Here is a 20,179-nt window from a genome sequence, read left to right on the forward strand (position 1 = left end):
TCAGGCCTGCAGGCATTGAAGGATACCACGCACCTGTCCCCATTAAAGCAGTCCCAGTCAGACGTGGACCCAGGGGAGGTGACTGAAAGCAGATTTCAAGAGGAGAGTGGGAATGAGATGGTGGGGGTGGCCGCTGAGGAGAGGCCAGGTGGGGGGGAGGAGGAGGAGGAAGAGGAGGAGTTGGGGGGGACCCTGACTTTCTCTGAGCTGATGTACAACCCCAGTACCAGCGGTCTACCCACACCCGTGGAGGACGAGGGTATTGACCTGCTCTTCAGCAGCCCTGTGAAACCAGGGAAGGAGACAGAGCATGACACTGAGTCATATGAGGACTTGGAGGCTGACGAGAGGGCCTTCCTAATGGCGGAGGAGGAGGAGATGAAGGAGATGAGTCGGGTGCTGGGCTACAGCTATGAGCTACTGATGGGCAACAAGCAAGTGAACGCCTGCATGCGCAGCTTCGCTCGGCTCCTTGCCGTGGGACTCGGATTGCTGCTGCTCGCCCTGCCCCTCCTCTTGGTTCTCTTGGAGTCTGACATCGACGTCTCCTTCCTCCATGAGATCCGCCAGACCCCAGAGTTCGAGCAATTCCACTACGAGTATTACTGCCCCCTCTGCCAGTGGATGGCCTGCAAAATAAACAGCATCCTGGACAAGCTAGGCGGCTCTTAAGATTAACAACAGAAGCATCCATCTCCTGAATTGTTCAACATGAAAAAGGGTTGCTTTCATTTACTTGTGGGTTTGCTCTGAGTTTGTAGTAAGGGTGGTAAAGCCTGGGATTTGACTTATGTTGTAGTGTATCACATAATTTTTACAGTAAAGGGCTCATAATATACTAGGTCACCTCCTTGTAAACCAAAATCTATCCAACAAATGTGTCTCGTAAAGTAGGTTAATTTCACTTAGTTAAGCGTAATCAAATATTTTTTTTTGCTACATTAATTATGTACCTGTATTTAATTTGAGCAGCCAAATTATGGATATGCTTTTTGTTGGTACTAAATTTGGGAATAGTCTGTGATTCAAAAAATGTTTAGAGGAGGTTAGCAAAGTTGAGTATCAATTAAAAAGAAAAAGAAAAAAAATAAATAAAGAGGTGTTGCTAAGCATGCAGTCAAAGATAGAGTTTGGAAGGTATGCGCGTGGAGGGGGTGGATAGGTGTCACTGAAGTACAATTAATAATGGTTGTGTGATGTTCTGGTGAACAGCTTCAGTTTAAAAATAACTATATTACAAGAAATAAACAAATATGAAACTACTAAAAAGAAAGATAATAGAAGTTTTAAAGATGAAGATGCCATTCCATCCTCTTAAGAAAAAAAAAATATGTAAAACCAGTTACAAAGCACTTTTTTACAAAGGGAGAGGTGGTAGATAAGATATAGATTTCAGGTTCTAAACATTATGGGGGGGAAAGTGATCAATAAATAATTTCCGTAGTTGATTCAATTTTAACTAACAAATTCAGTAGAGTATAGTGTGTAATTACAAAAAAATAATTCAGTATTATTTAGAACAAACATAAATCCTATGAAGTATAGACAATTGTCGTCCAGCTCAAACATCAAAACATGAAATAGTGTTCACAAAGGTGGACAACTTGGAGTCAAAGACTTATATTTAATTTCCACGTTGCTCCAGCGTGTTTCCTAATTTCATCTTGCCATCTTCCTGGAGGCCTTCTTCTTGGCCACTTTATATCAATTGGCTATATATATCTCAAACAAAAACACATTGGAAATGTGAAAAAACTCTAAGTTATCAAAAGTGGTCGGCCATTTAAAGTAGAGATATCAAAAACGCAAGCCAAGTTTCAAGAAACCATTGGGGCAACCTTGCCCAGCACAAAGCAAATAGGCACAAATGTAAAACTGATGGGGGCCAAGGTTTACCCCGTTTCTTCTAATTTGTATCAAAAATACAAGCGAAGTTAGAAGAAACAACTGGGGCCACCTTGGCCAGCACCAAGCAAATAGGCACAACTGTAAAAGCGTAATATATGACCATATGATTTTTTGCGTGTGACTAGTCCATTTTAAAATATCAATACATTGTTTAATATAAATGATACAGACATCAAAATCTGTTCCCTAGTGTATTACCATGTTGACAAAGCAAGTTCATATATGCGTGGATAAAAGTGCCTGGGGTCTGCAAAAATATGCAATAAAACGATGAAATTGTGCTTTTGGCTGATTTACTTTTGCTGCGCCAATACCCTGAAAACACGTAAACTATCCATGCTGTATAGATAGTCACTGGAAGTTCTTGCTGATAACTTGGCACAAAGAACTACCATTCCTCTAATTCGTTCCTCTCTCTCTCGCTCTCTCTCTATATATATCCTTCAAAAAAAGAAACGCATAGGAGATATTTTTTCTTCAATATCTTACAAATTGCAACCAAATGATCAAAAGAATTGTATTTTATTTAAACACGTTTTCCTGACAGCGTGTTACATTGTCAGGACTGAAAACGCATGACGTACGTCAAAATGGCAAAACTCTTGAATATCCCCAAATTAACATAATTTGCTAAAGACTTGCAATATTTACATGAATTCGCTGCACGTGCAACATGCCGGGATGTGGCTATAAAAGTGGAGTGTTCTCAATTTGCATGTCATATTGGTGTTCCCTGTAGACACAGAATAATGCTATTGGACATTTGGATGCCGTGGCATGGCGTCTGAATGTTTCCCAGAACACTATAGGATGACTTTTGACGATACCAGAAACGTGGCCCAAGATCCGGTACACCATGTGTGATGACAGAAGCCCAGGACAGATTTATATGCCCGCGTCATTTATGTGACAGGTTCACCACTGCAACCTCTACATCTGCAGTACCAGGAATGCATAGAATTCCCGACCACTGTCAGAAATTGCCTACGGGAGGCAGGTATTCGAGCAAGAAGGCCACTTAGAGGAGTGATTCTTACAGCGCAACATTTTCTACTACGACCTCAGTCGTGTCATAATCACAGAGTATGGCCCATACAAAGATGGAGAAATGTGGTGTTCAGTGATGAATCCAGATTTCTGCTTTTATGTGCAGATGGAAGAGCCCAGGTATACAGGCGACATCATGAACGTTTTGCAGCCAACTGTGTGTGGCAGGTTGACAGATTTGGTGGTGGGAGTGTCATGGTGTGGGCGGCAATCTCAGGCAGAGGCAGAACCAACCTTGTTCATATTCAAGGCAACCTGACAGCTCAGCGCTATTGTTATGAGATCATACAGCCTCATGTGATCCCATTCATGAACCATCGTAGCATAATTTTCCAGCATGACAATGAACAGCAGCACACAGCCCGGGCCACCACAGCTTTCCTCACTCAGAACAATGTTCAAGTGCTTTCCTAACTGCCTCGATCATGAGATCTGAACCCCATTGAGCATTTGTGGGATGAGTTTGATCGATGTGTGAGACAATGTCACTCTGAGCCACAGACATTACAAGGGCTTTTCCAGGTACTTGAGCAAGAGTGGGTTGCCATTTTCAGCATGTTATCCAGGCTCTGATTCGATCCATGGGCAGGAGATGTCAGGCCGTCATTGATGCCAGTGGTGGGCATACCCGTTACTGATTTCTGTCAACCTTGAACTTTGTTTGACCTTTGAAAGGGACTTTATTGAATGCATTGAATGTGTTCTTTGGAACTGTCTATTTTACTATGCAAACTGTCATACTAATGGTATAAAAAGTACATTCAAAACACCTATGTGTTTTTTTTTTTTTTTTTTTTTTTGTTTTTGAAGAGTATATATACACACATGCGTTTTACAAATCATGGTTCATTAGTTTAATTTTTAAGTGGCTTGGTCAGTGGTTGGAGTATATTTAGTGTTCCGCGTTTCTGGTTTATTACAAATTTTGCCAAAAAATTACATTTTTTTTTTTTTTTTTTTTCAACTGGTTGGTTTTTACTGATTTTTACCCTATTTTTGTCTGTTATTCAATATTTTGCCGGTACTATTTTCTAGGAAATACACAATATGTTGATTAAAGTGCTGTTTTATTTTGACTCTGGAGCCCTACACTGTATCCTAGGATACAGTTCTCTGTCGTTTCACAAACACATTATCACCTGACTATGTTGGCCAATCAAAGTATGATTATTGTAGCAATTGCAGGGCATAGTAACTGCTAGTTTGATCAAAAAATGAAATAGAAAAACTTACATGAAAATATAATATTTTTAGTGGATGAGGAATGGGGAGAAAATCAGTTTATGAATATTCAAAAGAAAACGAATGTTCCGGACTATACAAAAAGCAAAAATAGTAGAAGTGGATCAGATGAGGCAGAGGTTGCATATTTTTTTAGACCAGGTCGTGTGTGTGTGTGTGTGTATATAAAGATGTTTTGGGTCATTGTGAGTAAAAGAGTAAAACCTTTGCAAATAAAAACAGTTAATCAATTTAAGTCTGTTTAAATAGTATCAATTATTATTATTATTATTATTATTATTATTATTATTATTATTATTATTATTATTTTTTTTACTGATTTTATCCCTGTTTTGATATATGTAAAATAAACTCTGAAAAATTTCCAGAAAATGTTTTTAAAGATAAAAATCAAAAATGCAGAACACTAAGTATACCTCTATACAGGTTTTTTTTTTCAGTAGCAGGATACAATACGCTTGTTCCTCTGATAAACAGATAAGACACACAAACATTTGAAAGCAACCCTTATCAAATAACAAAAAACAAACAAAAAACAACAACAACCAAGGCCTATACAAGCAACTTTGTTTATGCTGTTTTTAATGTTTTGTATATTTTTATGTGATACAAGGATTTTTTTTTTTTAGTGCAAACTTATTTAAATGTACAGATTTGTTGAAGAAATGGGCATGATAGGATGCAGATAATTTTTAATGTCTGTAATGGGGAGCTCAGTGGGTTTGTTACAAGCACAATCTTTATGAATCACAATAATGGCACTTTAATTGTTGGGGATTAAAGGTGACTTTGAATTGGGAGTAGAGATTTGAAATATCATGTCATTAGAATATTTTAAAGGAGCGCTAACCAATGTTTCTTATTAGCTTTATTAAAATTATTATTGACACCCATTTATTGTGCTTATAATCCAGTTATTCACTTTCTTGGTTTTACTTTAGTTCAGAAATACGCAGATAGATAAATTATTACATCCAGTTAAAGTTACCTTTTCTGGAGGTCATTAGGTCTGGTTGCAGCTTGTAAATTGGGGTGTGTTTTTGAATGCATGAAGTGAAAAGGCAACAGGAAGCAACAACTTTTCTTCCATGGTATTGTCTTTAAAATGTCTACATTTCTCAAATGGAAAAATACAAGCAAATAATCAAAAGACATTCAACAAAAGAAAAAGTGGGATGCACTTATAATATTGCTTGCGCTAACAAGAGGCAAGAAAAATTATTATAAAACATTGGTTAGGATTCCTTTAAAACAAAAGAATGCTACCTAAACTAGACAGTAGAATATTTTTTTGCAGGGACAGTATATATAGATTTGACACAAAAAGGCAGTAGCCTTTTGCGAATTATGGCTTTCCTTATGGAGTAAACAGAACTTTCATTGACTGTATTTATCCCACAAAAAATGTTATTGAGGGTCATTCCCTGAATGGTCTTATCGATTGAAACAACTATTTAAGCAAACTTTAAAAAGTTGAATAAGTCTGACTAGAACCTTATGGTGTTATGTTCTCACATGGTAAGACCAGTAAAAAGTTATGATTATTTCCAGTCCGATAAAAGTAGATAATTATTACTCCATCAAGTAAAATCTACGCGTTTCGTTCAGGTACTGTTACTGAAATCAGTGGGTAACACTGGGGTACCATGTGTCTTGAATACTGCTGACGAGGTAATGAGGTATGAGCACACAATAACAGTTGTCCAGTGATCTTTTGTACAGTGGTTAGTTGGGAATTGCAAGCCTGGGTTGCCCCCCCCCCCCCCCAAAAATAGTACTTTTAAATGAATCTGATTACATAAAAACTGCGATGTAAACAGTTTGGTTTTTTACCTGCACTGCCTTTAATGGAGATTTTTCACATCACTGTATTGTTTCACAAAGTCATTTTTTTGGGTTGTTCTTTTTTCACTTTCTTCCAGCAAATAATCAAACTTGATGGGGAAAGTGAAGGGTCTTTTGAGTGCATGCATATTATTGTAAATAATGTAAAGAGCTTAAAGTTCAGAGGCATTGCATGTAGAAATAAAACAGTAGGTTCTGCAAGTGAATCCCAAATGATTATCCAAAAACAAAAGAAAACAAAAACAAAAAAAAACTTAATTTTGAAATTCCCGCTACATTTCACAAATGCATGGCTTTTATAGTTAAATGCTACTGAGACACCTTGCAATTCTACTCAGTAAGTTTTCCAAGACACCTAATGTATTCATCTTGCGTAAGTGAATGGGCTTCTGTTTTCTGTATTTTCCTGACCCTCTCTTCTAGGTTGTTTATACACAAGCCATCCAGTGTGATCGGATTGGATTGACAGAAGATTTACTGTAAATCATTTAAGTGTTAAACTCTTGACAAAGCAGCTAGCAATTATCGCCTATGTAATTTACACAGGTTTATACTATGGACTAATTTAGCATTCTGACTAAAGGTGCTTTTGGCTGATGGCTGATGGCTGATGGCTGATAGCGTAAGTGACCTGTCAGTTAGTATACATGAATGTAAGTGCAGTACAGAGATTTTTAGACATGTTAGGTTTTAAGCAATGCCTATGGTATATGCACAGCATGAAATAAATTTGGAAACACAATCATTTAACACGTTAGTATAAGAGTAGCAAACTTTACAACACTATGACCTTACTATCACACTTCTAGCAAATGTTAACAGGGTTTAAAACCAATGTTGCTTTGTATCTCTGAATGCTGACCTATCTGCTGAGTTGGATCCATATTCATGGTAGAATATCACTCTTCAATATGATGTGAGGCCGTTATGTGACCAGTAACAATGTCAAAATACCTTTGTCTGTTAAAGGACACCGCACACTGTATCTTAATCCATATTTAACATATTAATAAATATTTAATGGAGGAAGACACCTGGCCATGCAAAAGTAGAGCTGTATAAAGACGGTGTCTTTGTGCTGAATTTGCGACTACACAAATTACTCTGGTGTGCAATCAACTCAATTTACAGATGACCGAATGATGGGTGATAAATTATGGAACGGATCCAGTGTGCAATGGCCTTAAGGCATACAGCAAGAATATTTAATAAACATATAACAACATAAAAGAATAAATGACTTAACCAAATGAACCGAGGCACCAGAACGAAGAGAAAAACTGTATAAGATTATAGTCAAATATTTCACTGCCTGACACAGAAAAGCCTTGATCACAACATATTGTCACTGGTACTGGACAATTATACGGTGCAAAAGTGACTGTCGTTCATATAATAAAATAATTACATTTCTTAGTTTATTTGAGAAAGAAATGTACATGATCATATCTCGATATACAGTTTGTTCTGTTTTGGTTAAGGCTGCATTTACTGCAGAGTGATTTTTAAGCCATTATAACCCATTAACACAAGGATGGTGGAATGTACAGATCACGTAGGCTCTGTATTTCTAGTTTTTTGTCATTTGTTTGCAGGAGTTGATTTGTTGTTTAACCTCTGTTTGTAAACTCAACTCTGGGAGGAATAAAAAAAAAAAAAACCTTTCCTATGGTCTGACAAATGCTGGAACTTAAGCCTTATGAACTTTGTAAAGTGCATTTTGAATCATTGTTTGTATGTCCAAATAAACAAATACATAGAGAGCTGTATTGTTTTATATGAGTACGGCTACAATAAAAATCCCAAACGTAATATATATAATTGACCACTATAATATATATAATTGACCACTATAATATATATATATATATATATATATATATATATATATATATATATATATATATATATTTATAGTGGTTAATATCGCTGCTTCCATTTCTAACGTTTTGTTTTTTTGACCACTGTAAACTAACTACTAATTTAACTTTGTACACTTTCTTGAAGTGGGGTTTTAAGACGTGCCAAAAACAGCAAAAGCTTTAATAGAGGCAGACCATACATAATGCTGGTCTAGACTCAAGATGGAATGACAATACCACACAGAAATGTCCACTAGGTCAAACAGTTATCTTGTTTCACTGCTGTTATTCTAAAAAAAAAAAAAAAAAAAAAACAAAAAAAAAAAAAAAAAAATGTATTTATTCTACTCCAAATAAGACTGCTACGCCATTTTATAAAGATAAAATAATAAGCCTACTTAATTTTTTTAGAGAGGCGGCCTTGGATAAATATATACAGTGTAATGCTTTCATTTCAGTGTGTGAAGTAATACGTACTCTCCACAACCTACAACACATTATAATAAATCATTTTTTAAATCAATATAACTAATATCAGTAAGTAGCATTATGATGCCAGAAGAAAGCATAAATTTCACTTTCATACATATCTGCTTCAAATTGAATTAATTCAAGCTGCAGTGCCCCAGTTTTCCAATACAAAATATGATTTCTGCGTGAATGTTTAGTATTCCATATTCCATTCTGTGCATTCTGCATTAACCGAAGTAGTTTGTTTTGACAAGCATTGTCTCCAGCAGTTTTATGCTCTGTTCGACCTGGAAGGAAAAGGAAAAGATCTCCCGACACGGGCTTGTTAAGTAACCTTGCAGATTAAAAAATAAAAAAAATAAAAATCTAAACGGGATGGAAGCAGATCACCTATTACTAGCACTTACATGGCAAAAGTGCCCTGATGTATCGCACATGCGTAATTTTGTCCCCCAAAAGAAAGCAAATATCATCGCTAAATTCCATCAGGAAATGCCAAATTCAATATCAAAACATCAGAGAGGCGTACTACAAGCAACCTTCCGGTTATTTCCCAGGCAACAGTTTTACTTCTGAGAATCCCCGCCCAGTTTCCAAGGAGACAGCTTGATACAATGACGCTGGATTCGAAGCAAGAGTTTGGAAACCGAACCATCTTCTCAACAATGCATTATTATGGATAGATTTGAAAAGAAAAAGTGATTTAAACAAAACCTATATCCAAGTAAGAATTATTTTTATTTCTTATTATTTATTTGAATATGATTCTTAAATCTCAAGTCTTAAATGCTGAGTATTTATTAACAGGAGTAAATGTACAAGGCAGGGAACAACAGCAATTAGCTGCAATTGTGGAACATGAAAGCATATTTGTTGTTTGTGTTTTTTCTTTACTTAACTTGAATTTCTCCCTAGATAAAATCCTTCATTTACGCGGTTTAGATTATTATCAAACACTTAGAATATTTGTATTTATGAAATGATAAAAAAAAAAAAAAAAAAAAAACAAAAACAAAAAAAAAAAAACAACAAAACAAAACGTTTTTTAATGCTTGTTGCCAGGTGGCTAGTGGTTGCGTTTTTACAGTTAGAGCAGTCTCTTCATGTTTTCATTCACACTGAAACCACTGATGTATTCACTCACGAGGAACCCACTACAATATAACGTTTTAAATAATCGTGTATTCCCTGCAATAATGTTCAGTTTAAAAAAAAACAAACACTAAAAGAAGAGTAACAGAAATGATAAACTACAGGTGTTTCATTCCATTAAGCTTTGGTAAACCACACCTGATACATTTCAATAAACATTAATACTATGTAATCATATATTATATAATATATATATATTATATTTATATTATATAATATATATATATTATATATCTATATCTATATATATATATTTTAAAGGTTAATACAATAATATTAAAGGATCTAGATCGAGCTATAACAATAAAATTTCATAATGTAAGTCAGTGATGTCAGGTCAACTACATCGTGTTCACCAATGACTTACTACAGGTAGTAGATCTTTGGTATCCCATAGTAAAAGCATAGCCAAGTGTATTCAAGCATAGTGAAAGAATGGTGAAGCATAGGTAAGCATTTTAAAGAATAATGAGGTATGGTAAAGCATTTTAATAAACATGGCAAACCAGGATAAACTATGGTAAATGCATCTTGTGAAAAACTGCAAAAATACTTTTACAAGGGAAGTAATGGCATAGTTTAATTTATTAGTTAACTTTGGCATAAATTGTATGCTAACTGAAAAACAACAATAGTAGTACAAATAAAAAATAAACAGTTGCAAAGCTATGCATGATACAAAATCTGCCTGGAATTGCCACATTATTAGGGTCCAGTTTTCCTGATCAGCCATTCAGATTCATTTTAAATATGAGATTCTTATTTGCTTAAACAGATGGTGTTTTGTTATTTTCAGACTTCTGACGCACACTGTAAACAAAACAAAGGAATAATGATGCTAAATTCACGGCAAGATTTGGCATCTGGACCGCAGAATCAGGTACCACGTTTATTGGCTATTCTCAATCTCTTTGGTTTAACAGCACAAGGAGTACTTTAAAGTGAAAAATCAGCTGAACTCTGCAGTGTAAGAAGTGTACGTGAAGGAGCTCTTATTTGAACTGATAACATTTTTAAAGAACAGTGTGTTGATACCTTTCCCTTATAGCACCCCAATCTTGACCTGCAAACCTCCTGCCATTCATCCCTCAGCAGCCTTTATCACGTGCAGTACGTACAGACTGCCAGTTGTGCTAACTTTGAATTATGTGGCTGTTGTGTAATGTGGAAAAAATAGCCAATTGTTTCTAACCTGAGACTGCCAAACCCTTTGGACTTAACCTGGTTTTAAACACTTGCTTGGAAGCTAGTAAATTAACCTGTGGCACCGCATAACCTCCTAAAATTCATCCTTTTAACCTGCAGCTATAAAAGGGAATGTCTAATAACAGTTTAATAACAACAATTTACGTACTTTTTCAGGTTCAACCTTTAACTGCAAGAACTATGAAGCGTCTAGATGCTGAGACTGTCTATGATACAGACAGTCCACGGACACGCAACCTGAAAGCCTTGAGAGTCAAACGCCTGGCTTATTTTAATCAGGGAAGCAAGCCATCAGACCCAGCTGATGCTGGAACACCACCATCTGTTTCCAGGGCATCATTTTCGAGTCCTAATGAGGTGAATACAGTTGACGGCCCTGTCATTAAAGTACCTCATTCTTCTGAACTCTCAGAACAGAAAGCTGACAGAAACATAAAGCCAGCCCATGAACTAACTTGCATGGAATTTTTAAATAACAATCCTGACACAGTCATAGATGCACAGTCTCCCACAGGGAGGACTGGTAGTGCAGATCTAGACTATTCCCTTCTTGAAGACGTAACAGTTTCAGAAACTGAGAAGATGAGGTATGTTTTAAGATGGGCTCAGAATTACATTAAACCGTGCGAGGAAGACAATGGACTGCCATCCTCAGAAGTGCCCCTCCAGGAGAGATCTCAGAGCCTTTTTAAAAATAGTGGTATAGAACATTCAGGAACCTGTTCTTCTTTTTGGATACATGAGTCTGATGGTAGCCTGCCCATTGGTATCAGCACAAGAACAAGCTCTTCCTTTGACATGATGAAGGATTCCAGATTAGAAGACATATGTCCTTCACCCAATCTGTGGGCCAACAGAGGGTCTCTTCTTCAGCCTGTGGATTTACAGATCAATCAGGTTGATTCAGAGAAAGTAAACTACGCTGGTTATAATGAGAGGCAGAAAAGGATATACCAGGACTCTTTATTGAACGTAAACAAATCGTCAACTTATGATGACTCTAGCTATAAAAAAGTTTCTGAGTGTGGCTACTGTACTGGGATCCAAGAAATGATCTGTAGACAGATGACTAGTCCAGAATATGCTGGTGAAATAAATCAAATAAACCTTATCAAGTCTAGTGAAAATGAAGTTTTAGAAAACATACATCCACTTGTATCTGGTTGCTCTACAAACAAATCTACTCATTACCAGGAAGAAAAATATTTTTGGTCTCCTCTTCAGGATGATTCTGATGAAGAATACCCTTATGCTTTTGCAAATAGGTCCGCTACAATTGCCAATCCTTCACACTACACAGATCTTGATGAGTGCTCAGAGAAAAGTTCTGCCAGAACACTGACACTGAAAACAGAGTCTATGAAAAATTGGTTTGGGTCAGTAGATGTTCCAGAGAAACAAGTGCACAAGTTGGTGGATGCTACTTCCAGGCTGCATTTAAAACACGATGCTTGGGAAACCAAGGAAGGCAGTGGTGCAGCATCTACGTGGTATGCTACAGAAAATCTGAAGTACCGCAACACTGCTGAGGTGAATCGAGAAGACAGTGACCTGCTTTTGAATCATGCAGAACTGGTAAAAGAGCTGAAAGTAAATCTAGGTTCAGATTTAAAAACACCTAAGAAGGAGGATTATCACATGAATGGAGACACAATTGAAACGATAGACAAAAGCACAGGGGGGACTTTCATGGTGAACAGTGTGAGTCTGGATAAAGAGCATTGCAATATCATGGAGGGAAAGGAAGAAAAAGTCTCATATCTGAACTGCACAAAGGATAATCTTGTCCACCCTGCACAACACAATTCCAACAATATGTTCAGGTTCTGTCCTGAATGTTCAAGCCCAAATGATCCGGATAGCAACTGGTGCATTCATTGTGGTTGTGCACTGATTGGAATTATACCAAGGCTTTGCAAAGAAGACAACAGCCAGATATTGAATTTAAAAGTACAGAGTATGCCAATGAAAAAAATTAATTTATCAAAAGAAAATACATACTTAGTTGAATCTACAAAAACATTTAGTAGTCTTCCTGAATCTGTTAGTTCTGAAGGTTCCAACACCAATTGCAATACAGAACAAGGCTCTAGTCTTAGTGTTTATGAAAAATATCTGATGTACATTGAACATCTCAAAGGCATTAAAAATCTGAATGGTGTGAATACCTCTGAATTAAGCCAGTCTGAGAACATGAAGTACGACAGACACACAGGAGGGACAGTTGTGTCCCAACATTGTGATCTATTTGCAGGAAGTGACATCAATGAAAGAAGTGATGCCATCAATAGAAGCTGCAGCAGGAATGGGAAAACTCAGTTTCACCAGCAGAGGGAGCCCAGAGCAAGCAGTGAGCTAAATGACTGTGCTCCTGACTGTGAGCAGAGTAGCTGTGGTGTGTTATCATCTGTAGACAACATTCTGGGGGTTGAAGAGCAGGATATACTAACTCTTGCTCATGCAATCACAGAGCAAGCTTCAGAAGTTCAAAACACAACCCTTCTTGAAAGTCGTGTTTTTGAGCAGGAATATTATACCACACCTCCAACTACTAGTGATCAAACAAGAAAAACATTGCAAGGTAAAGGGTGTGTTTAGCTAGGTTGAATAACTTCCTGTATCAGCGAATGAACTAACATGTGCAGAGACTTTGAATTATGACCTTGAATCGTTGAAGTCATGCAATGTTGTATGGTTGATGATCGAAACCCACGCAGCTCTATACTGTATATAAATCACTTTATGTGCACATACACATACAAACAACATTTTGAAATCCAGTGCTGTTAATTTACACTATATTAATTACAAAAACTACCAGAATTTTCAAATCAATGTTTCATTTGGTGCAGCCTTTTAACTCCATATTAATCTCCCAAGTGTTGTACTGTATGATTTATTTATTGTCCCTCTTGTTAACATCAACTAATACAATAAAGAATGCTATGAAAAAAAGTCTGCTATTTAGTAATTTTAGATAATCGTATTTAATCAATAGGATCAAAGGAAATTGGACTGATACAAATACAAATGCCAGCGTGCTTCCTTCAAAGCCTTCCCTTGTTCTGTGACATTTTCCTCAATGCCGCTTAACAGATGTCATATTAATGATACAGGGGCAAGGTAATTGGATGAACCTGACTTGCAGAAAGATGGGTTATGTCAGATTGAATTAACCTTGTCTCAGACCATTTCTGAACCAACTTACAAGGTTAGGGTATTTTGCATTAGTAGTACTGTACATTAAAGAAATAGATTATTCCGCATTAGCTTTGTGGTTTTTACTGTGGTTTATTATGGTGAAAGCATTGCAAAATGTAGTAAAGCATACTAAAAGCTTAGAAAACCACAGAAGTGTGGTGAAGCATTGTAAAAACCTAACCATATATACATATATTTATGAGTGTGTGTGTGTGTGTGTGTGTGTGTGTGTGTGTGTGTGTGTGTGTGTGTGTGTGTGTGTTTGTGTTCGTGCGTGCGTGCGTGCGTGCGTGCATGTGTTTGTGTGTTAAACTGGAAATATGAAACAACTGAAACCACTGTGTTTATAAACATCAAAACAAGTTTAACATTTCTGATGGGCTGAGTTTAGGACTAGTTATGCCATTTATAAAGAATCAAGTGGTCTGATACCTTGACACATGACTTTTCAGGTTCTGTGCATCCCATATAAGTCACTTACAGTACTCACACATATATAATTTAAGATTGGATATGCTTGCAGTTTTATAATATATGTGGCACTCATTTCAAAAAAAGTTTTAAATGTAACAACAAACAACTTGGCATGGCTTTTAGTTTGTAAAATAACCAGAAGTTTTTTTTTGTTGTTTTTTTTTTAACATTTGCATTTCTTTTACACTTTTTTATTCCTTAATAATCTGTTTTTAATTCACTCTTATTAGACCTGAAGCCCAAGAAGTTCAAAAACATTCAAACCAGTCTGTCTGGGCATAAAAGGTACTGGGAGAAGTCAAGCATTGCATGGTCATCTTACAGTCACGGACAATTAAAGCCAAGGTAAACACATTTAATAAACTGGAATTTTTATACCATTAAACAAAAATAAATACAAATATTAACTGAAAAAATAAAAATAATGAGAAGAATTTACATGAAAACAGACTTGCCAATAGTCTCTATTTTTCAGGGCCTTTTCTATTTGTATGTAGTAATATTAAAAGAAACACAAAGTTAAAAGGGTTCTGTTTTGGGCCAGGGTTAGTGGTTGTGCTTTATTTTTGCCTGTCCCTTCTAATACTTAAAACAAAATGCAATATGGGATTAATATTAATGTCTGTAGTTATGTTTATGAAATGTAAATAGCTTATAAGTTTTTTTTTTTTTAAATAATTTATGTTGCTTGTGCCAGTGCAACATTTTCTGCGAATGTGAAAGATACTGCCTACTGTTAAATTATTAGCTTTTTAAAAACAGTGGAAATGCACTGGAACTAGCATCAGCACCAAACTAGGTACATTAAGCTAGTGGTTTTGTTTCTTTATTGAATTATTGTTAAAAGCACTGTGTCTTTTCTGACTTCGTTTCAGTTCTGTCAGAGATCCCTTTTTATTTAAATTCTTCATTCTTTATACAGTGAGAGTCTGAGCTGATGTTGCTGCAGGCATCGCCAGACAACTGTGTCTATCATGCCTGACCAAGATCAGGAGAGGCTGTGGAGAAGCTATGGGAATAATACAAATAGAGCTTTAATTTATTCAGAGAGCAATTGCTAACTCCTTCCAGCAGCTTAGATAGACTAATGCTAGTCGTTGGAGCAGCAACTGAAAGCACCACTTAACTCTCTCATCTCACTTCATAATAATAACAGATACAGGTATTATACTGAATGGGTGGTTTTATAACCCACTAATACTGAAAAACACGTATGTACACATGTGTTGCTTCTTTAAAACAAACAAGAAACACTTCTTTAGATATAGATCCTTCACTGAAATCAGTTATGATGACTAGCAATGATTTTACAAATCTTAACATTTAAGTAAAACAATTAGAAATATTTTTTGCAACTATGAGGGCCATCTGTATGTGTGCTATGTGTTGGGGGCATATATGTTTTTGACAAACTATGGAAGAGAACCTATTTCAGCTAAAAGTAATATATAGAGAAACAGAGCACAATGTCATGTTTGACATATTTTGTACGTTTCTCATTCCTTAATATCAGGCTTTCGTGACTTTAGTAAGAACAGTTATGCATATTTTTCAATGTGTAGGCTTAATTAATCTTTATCTCAATGTTACTTTAAGGTATCTTAGTGTAAAATATAAAGTAGTGTGAAGCTTTCCATTGCCATTAATAATGACACCTGCTGGACTGTATTTGTACTGCATGATGATAGGAATTCCATGATTACCATGAACCATGATTATGGTGTTTGAGAATTATCTGAGATGACTATTGTTTCCACTAGAGAGTATAAAGTAAAAGTTTACCAGTGTGTTTTGGCACAGTAATTTTGAAAGTTTGCCATCCTTTTCCCATGGTTATATATGCGTTTACAATGGCTTATCCTGTTTTTTTTTTTTTTTTTTTTTTTTTTTTAATATTCTTTATTAAACCTCTCTGGTTTGCTATGCTTTCAATATGCTTTATTGGTTTATTCTATGCGTTTACAATGTTTTACCTTTTTTAAACATATTAATATGTTTTATTGGTTTATTCTATGCTTTTACTATAGTGAACTTTTTTTAAGGGGAGGCTTTACATTAATCTTAATGTAATGTTTCATCAATCCTTACACAATTTTATTCAAAAGCTCAATAAAATTGATGAAAAGGGAAAATATAGAACCAAACATTCTGAGCAGTTTTTGTGCAGCCATTATTTTCATGCGATTCTTTTGTTGTGTCTTTAAAGCTAAAATTGAACCATATTAATGCATAATGTGTTAAGCGAGAGAGAGTTTGGGAGTTTTTTCATTTCTTATTGTACAGAATCTATCTATCTATCTATCTATCTATCTATCTATCTATCTATCTATCTATTATATATAGTTTTCTCAAATGTATTTATTAATATTGTATATTGGTCTGCGGATGATATTTTGGTTGTTAATATTTATGCTGTTGTTTTTCTTTTTGCCCTGCATTACTTTTTGGCTCCAACAGATGCAAACTCTTTGTACATGTCCTTGAGAATATCATGAATGCAGGATAGAGCCATTATGTTGTCACTAGCAACAGCCCACTTACAAAGCTCATTATTTAAATTCAATTTAGAAGTAGGGTTGGAAAAAAACATACCCTGGATCTTTTATTTGTGGCAAATAGCATGATGTACAGAATGTATATGTCCTTTTGTGTATGTAACTCCATAGTGGCTTCAGAGTACAAGATAATAGACATGTGCCACAGTGAAAGACATCCAAGGAGGTTGAGGACTATTTGTAATGTTAATTATATATGTTAATATGTTGTAGTAAAAGCTACCCTCTAACCTTTTACCCAATATTTATTTGAGGTAACCACTGAAATTTAGTTTGAATATATGAGTAAATGCCAAATGCTGGATGTATCTTTATTCCCAATACAGTTTCATCCAATACAATTAATGGGGTATTTTAATATATTACTGTGTTTTTTAGAAAAAAAAACTGCCCATTCCATAAATACATTGTAAGCAGTGATAATCTCCATTTCTTCTTTGATTAATTGTAAAGAGTAAAGACACGTTGTATCTCTTTGAAAAACAATTGTAGATATAATTAATACAGGTTTTGAAAACAAAAAGAGTGACTCATGGTAAAAAATTAGCATAACTGTGAACCTTTTATTTGAAGTAAATAGACAGGATCTGATTCATACTGATGTGAGTCAGGGAGTGGGTACTCCATACACTGTATAGATCATTGTATAGAATTACAGAAAGACTTGCATGTTTCCTCGAATAAGAAATTATGAAGGTAAAGGAAAAATAATGGTCTCGCTACAATTGTGAATGGTAATATGCAAGGTTGTGAAACATAGATCACCTACAGCCATGGCCAAATGTTTCGTATCACTCTATAAAATGAACTAATTTTGCTTCATAAAGTCGAATAAAACCTGTTGAATAATGTTATGGTAACATTCAATTACATAACAGTAGACTTTTGCAATATCTTTTTGCAGTTTCTTTGATTACACAAAGTTAAATAAAAGACCTAAATTATGTTCATTTGGTTTTTAAATTTTTTTTTTTTAAGTGTTTTTCTCAATCCTAAAATTCTAGGTGATGCAAAACTTTTGGCCATAGCTGTAGATTATCTGTAGCACGCACTAGTGCTGTCTGTGTGCCGATCCAGGTTTAAAGTTATACAGTGGCTTGCAAAAGTATTCAGACCCCTGACCAATTCTCTCATTTTACTGAATTACAAATGGTACATTGAAATTTCATCTGTTTGATATTTTATTTTTAAACACTTAAACTCAGAATCAATTATTGTAAGGTGACATTGGTTTTGTGTTGGGAAATATTTTTAAAAATAAAAATCTGAAATATCTTGCTTGCATAAGTATTCAACCCCTGTGCTGTGGAAGCTCCCAGTTTGCACTGATGAAAGAAATTGCCCAAGTGAGGACACAATTACCTTACCATTGGCCTCCACCTGTGAACCATTAAAGTTGCTGTCACATTTTCTAGATAAAAACCCCACTGTTGAAGGATCATTGGTAAGGCTGTGAATCTGAAAGAAAATGAAGACTCAATAGCATTCCACAGAAGTTAGAGATAAAGTAATACAAATGCATAGATTAGGGAATTGGTACAAAATAATATCCAAGTGTTTGGATATCCCAGTGAGCACAGTTGGATCAATAATCAGGAAGTGGAAGCTGCATCACACCACCCAGGCACTGCCAAGAAAAGGCCGTCCCTCAAAACCCAGCGCTCAAACAAGGAGACTTGTGAGAGAAGCCACAGAGAGGCCAACAATCACTTTGAAGGAGCTACAGAGTTCAGTGGCTGGGAGTGGAATAATGGTGCACCAGTCAACCATATCAAGAGCTCTGCATAACACTGGCCTGTATGGGAGGGTGGCAAGAAAGAAGCCGTTACTCAAAAAGTACCATCTGAAAGCATGTCTGGAGTTTGCCAGCTGCGATGTGGGAAAAGGTTTTGTGGTCAGATAAGACCAAGATAGAGCTTATTGGCCAAAACTCAAAGCACTATGTGTGGCGCAAACCTAACACTGCCCATGCCTCAAGACATACCATCCCTATAGTGAAGTATGGTATGGCAGCATCATGCTGTGGGGATGCTTCTCATCAGCAGGGACTGGGCATCTTGTTACAATTGAAGGAAGAATGGATGGAGCAAAATAAAGGAAAATACTGCAAGAGAATCTGCTTCAGTCCACTAAAAAACTGAAGCTTGGGAGGAAATTTACCTTTCAGCAGGACAATGATCCCAAGCACAAGGCCAAAGCAACATTGGAATGGCTCAAGAAGAAAAAGGTGAATGTCCTACAGTGGCCCAGTCAAAGTCCTGATCTCAATCCCATTGAGAATCTGTGGCACTATTTGAAAATTGCGGTCCACAAGCATCGTCCAACCAACCTGAACAACCTGGAACAGATCTGCCAAGAAGAATGGGCCAAAATCACTGTGTGCAAAGCTGGTACAAACTTTGCAGCGACAGGTGGCTCTACCAAATATTAATGTGTGGGGGTTGAATACTTATGCTTAAAAATATTTCCCAACATAAAACCAATGTCACCTTACAATAATTGATTTTGAGTTTAAGTGTTTTAAAATAAAATATCGAACAGAATGAAATTTCAATGTAACATTTGTAATTCAGTAATATGAGAGAATTGGTCAGGGGTCTGAATACTTTTGCAAGCCACTGTATATCTGATAGCCTTTACATAAATATAAAGAAACTCCAATAATATTCATCACTGTTATTTTATCTTTCCGTATGTTTATCATAATAAGAATACATATTTTTTCATAATAAAACTGACACATTAACTAAAGTTATTCATCTACGACTGCTATGTTTAAGGAATTTACTGTGATAACTGAGGCTGACCTAAAGTCTGTCATAACTAAACTAAATCCTATGACCTGTGTATTGGATCCTTGGCCTACTTGGATTATTAGGGAGAGTTCTCCTATCTTGGGTCCTACTCTAACTCACATTGTTAACTCCTCTTTGATATCTGGAAGGGTTCCCTCTACTCTAAAACTGTCTGAAATTAAACGACTGGCTGAAAAAAAAGCATAATCTCTCCTTACACAATCATACAAATTATAGGCCTATTTCCAGCTAGGAGTGTGCCGATTTATCTATTCACACGATGAACCGTGATATTTTTCTTGACGAGGTCACTGTATCGATATTTATTTATTTTTTAAAAAATATTGTCTGCTAACATAGACATGAGCATCCTTTAATTTGTGTCTGCACTGATAATTAGAGAATAGTATTTATTAACATT

The 20,179-nt window shown here is 35.8% G+C and overlaps 2 protein-coding genes across 2 annotated transcripts in view; both read left to right on the forward strand.

The window, feature by feature from the left end:
* LOC121318768 (FERM domain-containing protein 3-like) overlaps positions 1-2,187 on the forward strand; it is a 136,397-nt gene extending 134,210 nt beyond the window's left edge. Inside the window, exon 14 of the mRNA XM_041255806.1 lies at positions 5-2,187. Within this exon, the coding sequence (XP_041111740.1) occupies positions 5-672 (668 nt within the window). The 3' untranslated portion in view covers positions 673-2,187. The remainder of the gene's footprint in view (positions 1-4) is intronic.
* Positions 2,188-9,001: 6,814 nt separating this feature from the next.
* On the forward strand, positions 9,002-14,757 carry LOC121319758. Its single transcript, XM_041257587.1, has 4 exons — positions 9,002-9,099; positions 10,324-10,407; positions 10,890-13,314; positions 14,639-14,757. The coding sequence occupies exons 2-4, from the start codon at positions 10,360-10,362 to the stop codon at positions 14,755-14,757; spliced, it is 2,592 nt and encodes an 863-aa protein (XP_041113521.1). The 5' UTR covers positions 9,002-9,099; positions 10,324-10,359.
* The last annotated feature ends 5,422 nt before the right edge of the window (positions 14,758-20,179 follow it).

Source organism: Polyodon spathula, chromosome 1 (assembly GCF_017654505.1).
Source record: "Polyodon spathula isolate WHYD16114869_AA chromosome 1, ASM1765450v1, whole genome shotgun sequence".
Lineage (NCBI taxonomy): Eukaryota > Metazoa > Chordata > Actinopteri > Acipenseriformes > Polyodontidae > Polyodon > Polyodon spathula.

Coding starts and splice junctions, on each gene's coding strand:
- LOC121319758 (XM_041257587.1), top strand. CDS start 10,360: ATGATGCTAAATTCACGGCAAGATTTGGCATCTGGACCGCAGAATCAG. Junction 10,408..10,889: donor CATCTGGACCGCAGAATCAG/GTACCACGTTTA, acceptor GTACTTTTTCAG/GTTCAACCTTTAACTGCAAG. Junction 13,315..14,638: donor AACAAGAAAAACATTGCAAG/GTAAAGGGTGTG, acceptor CACTCTTATTAG/ACCTGAAGCCCAAGAAGTTC.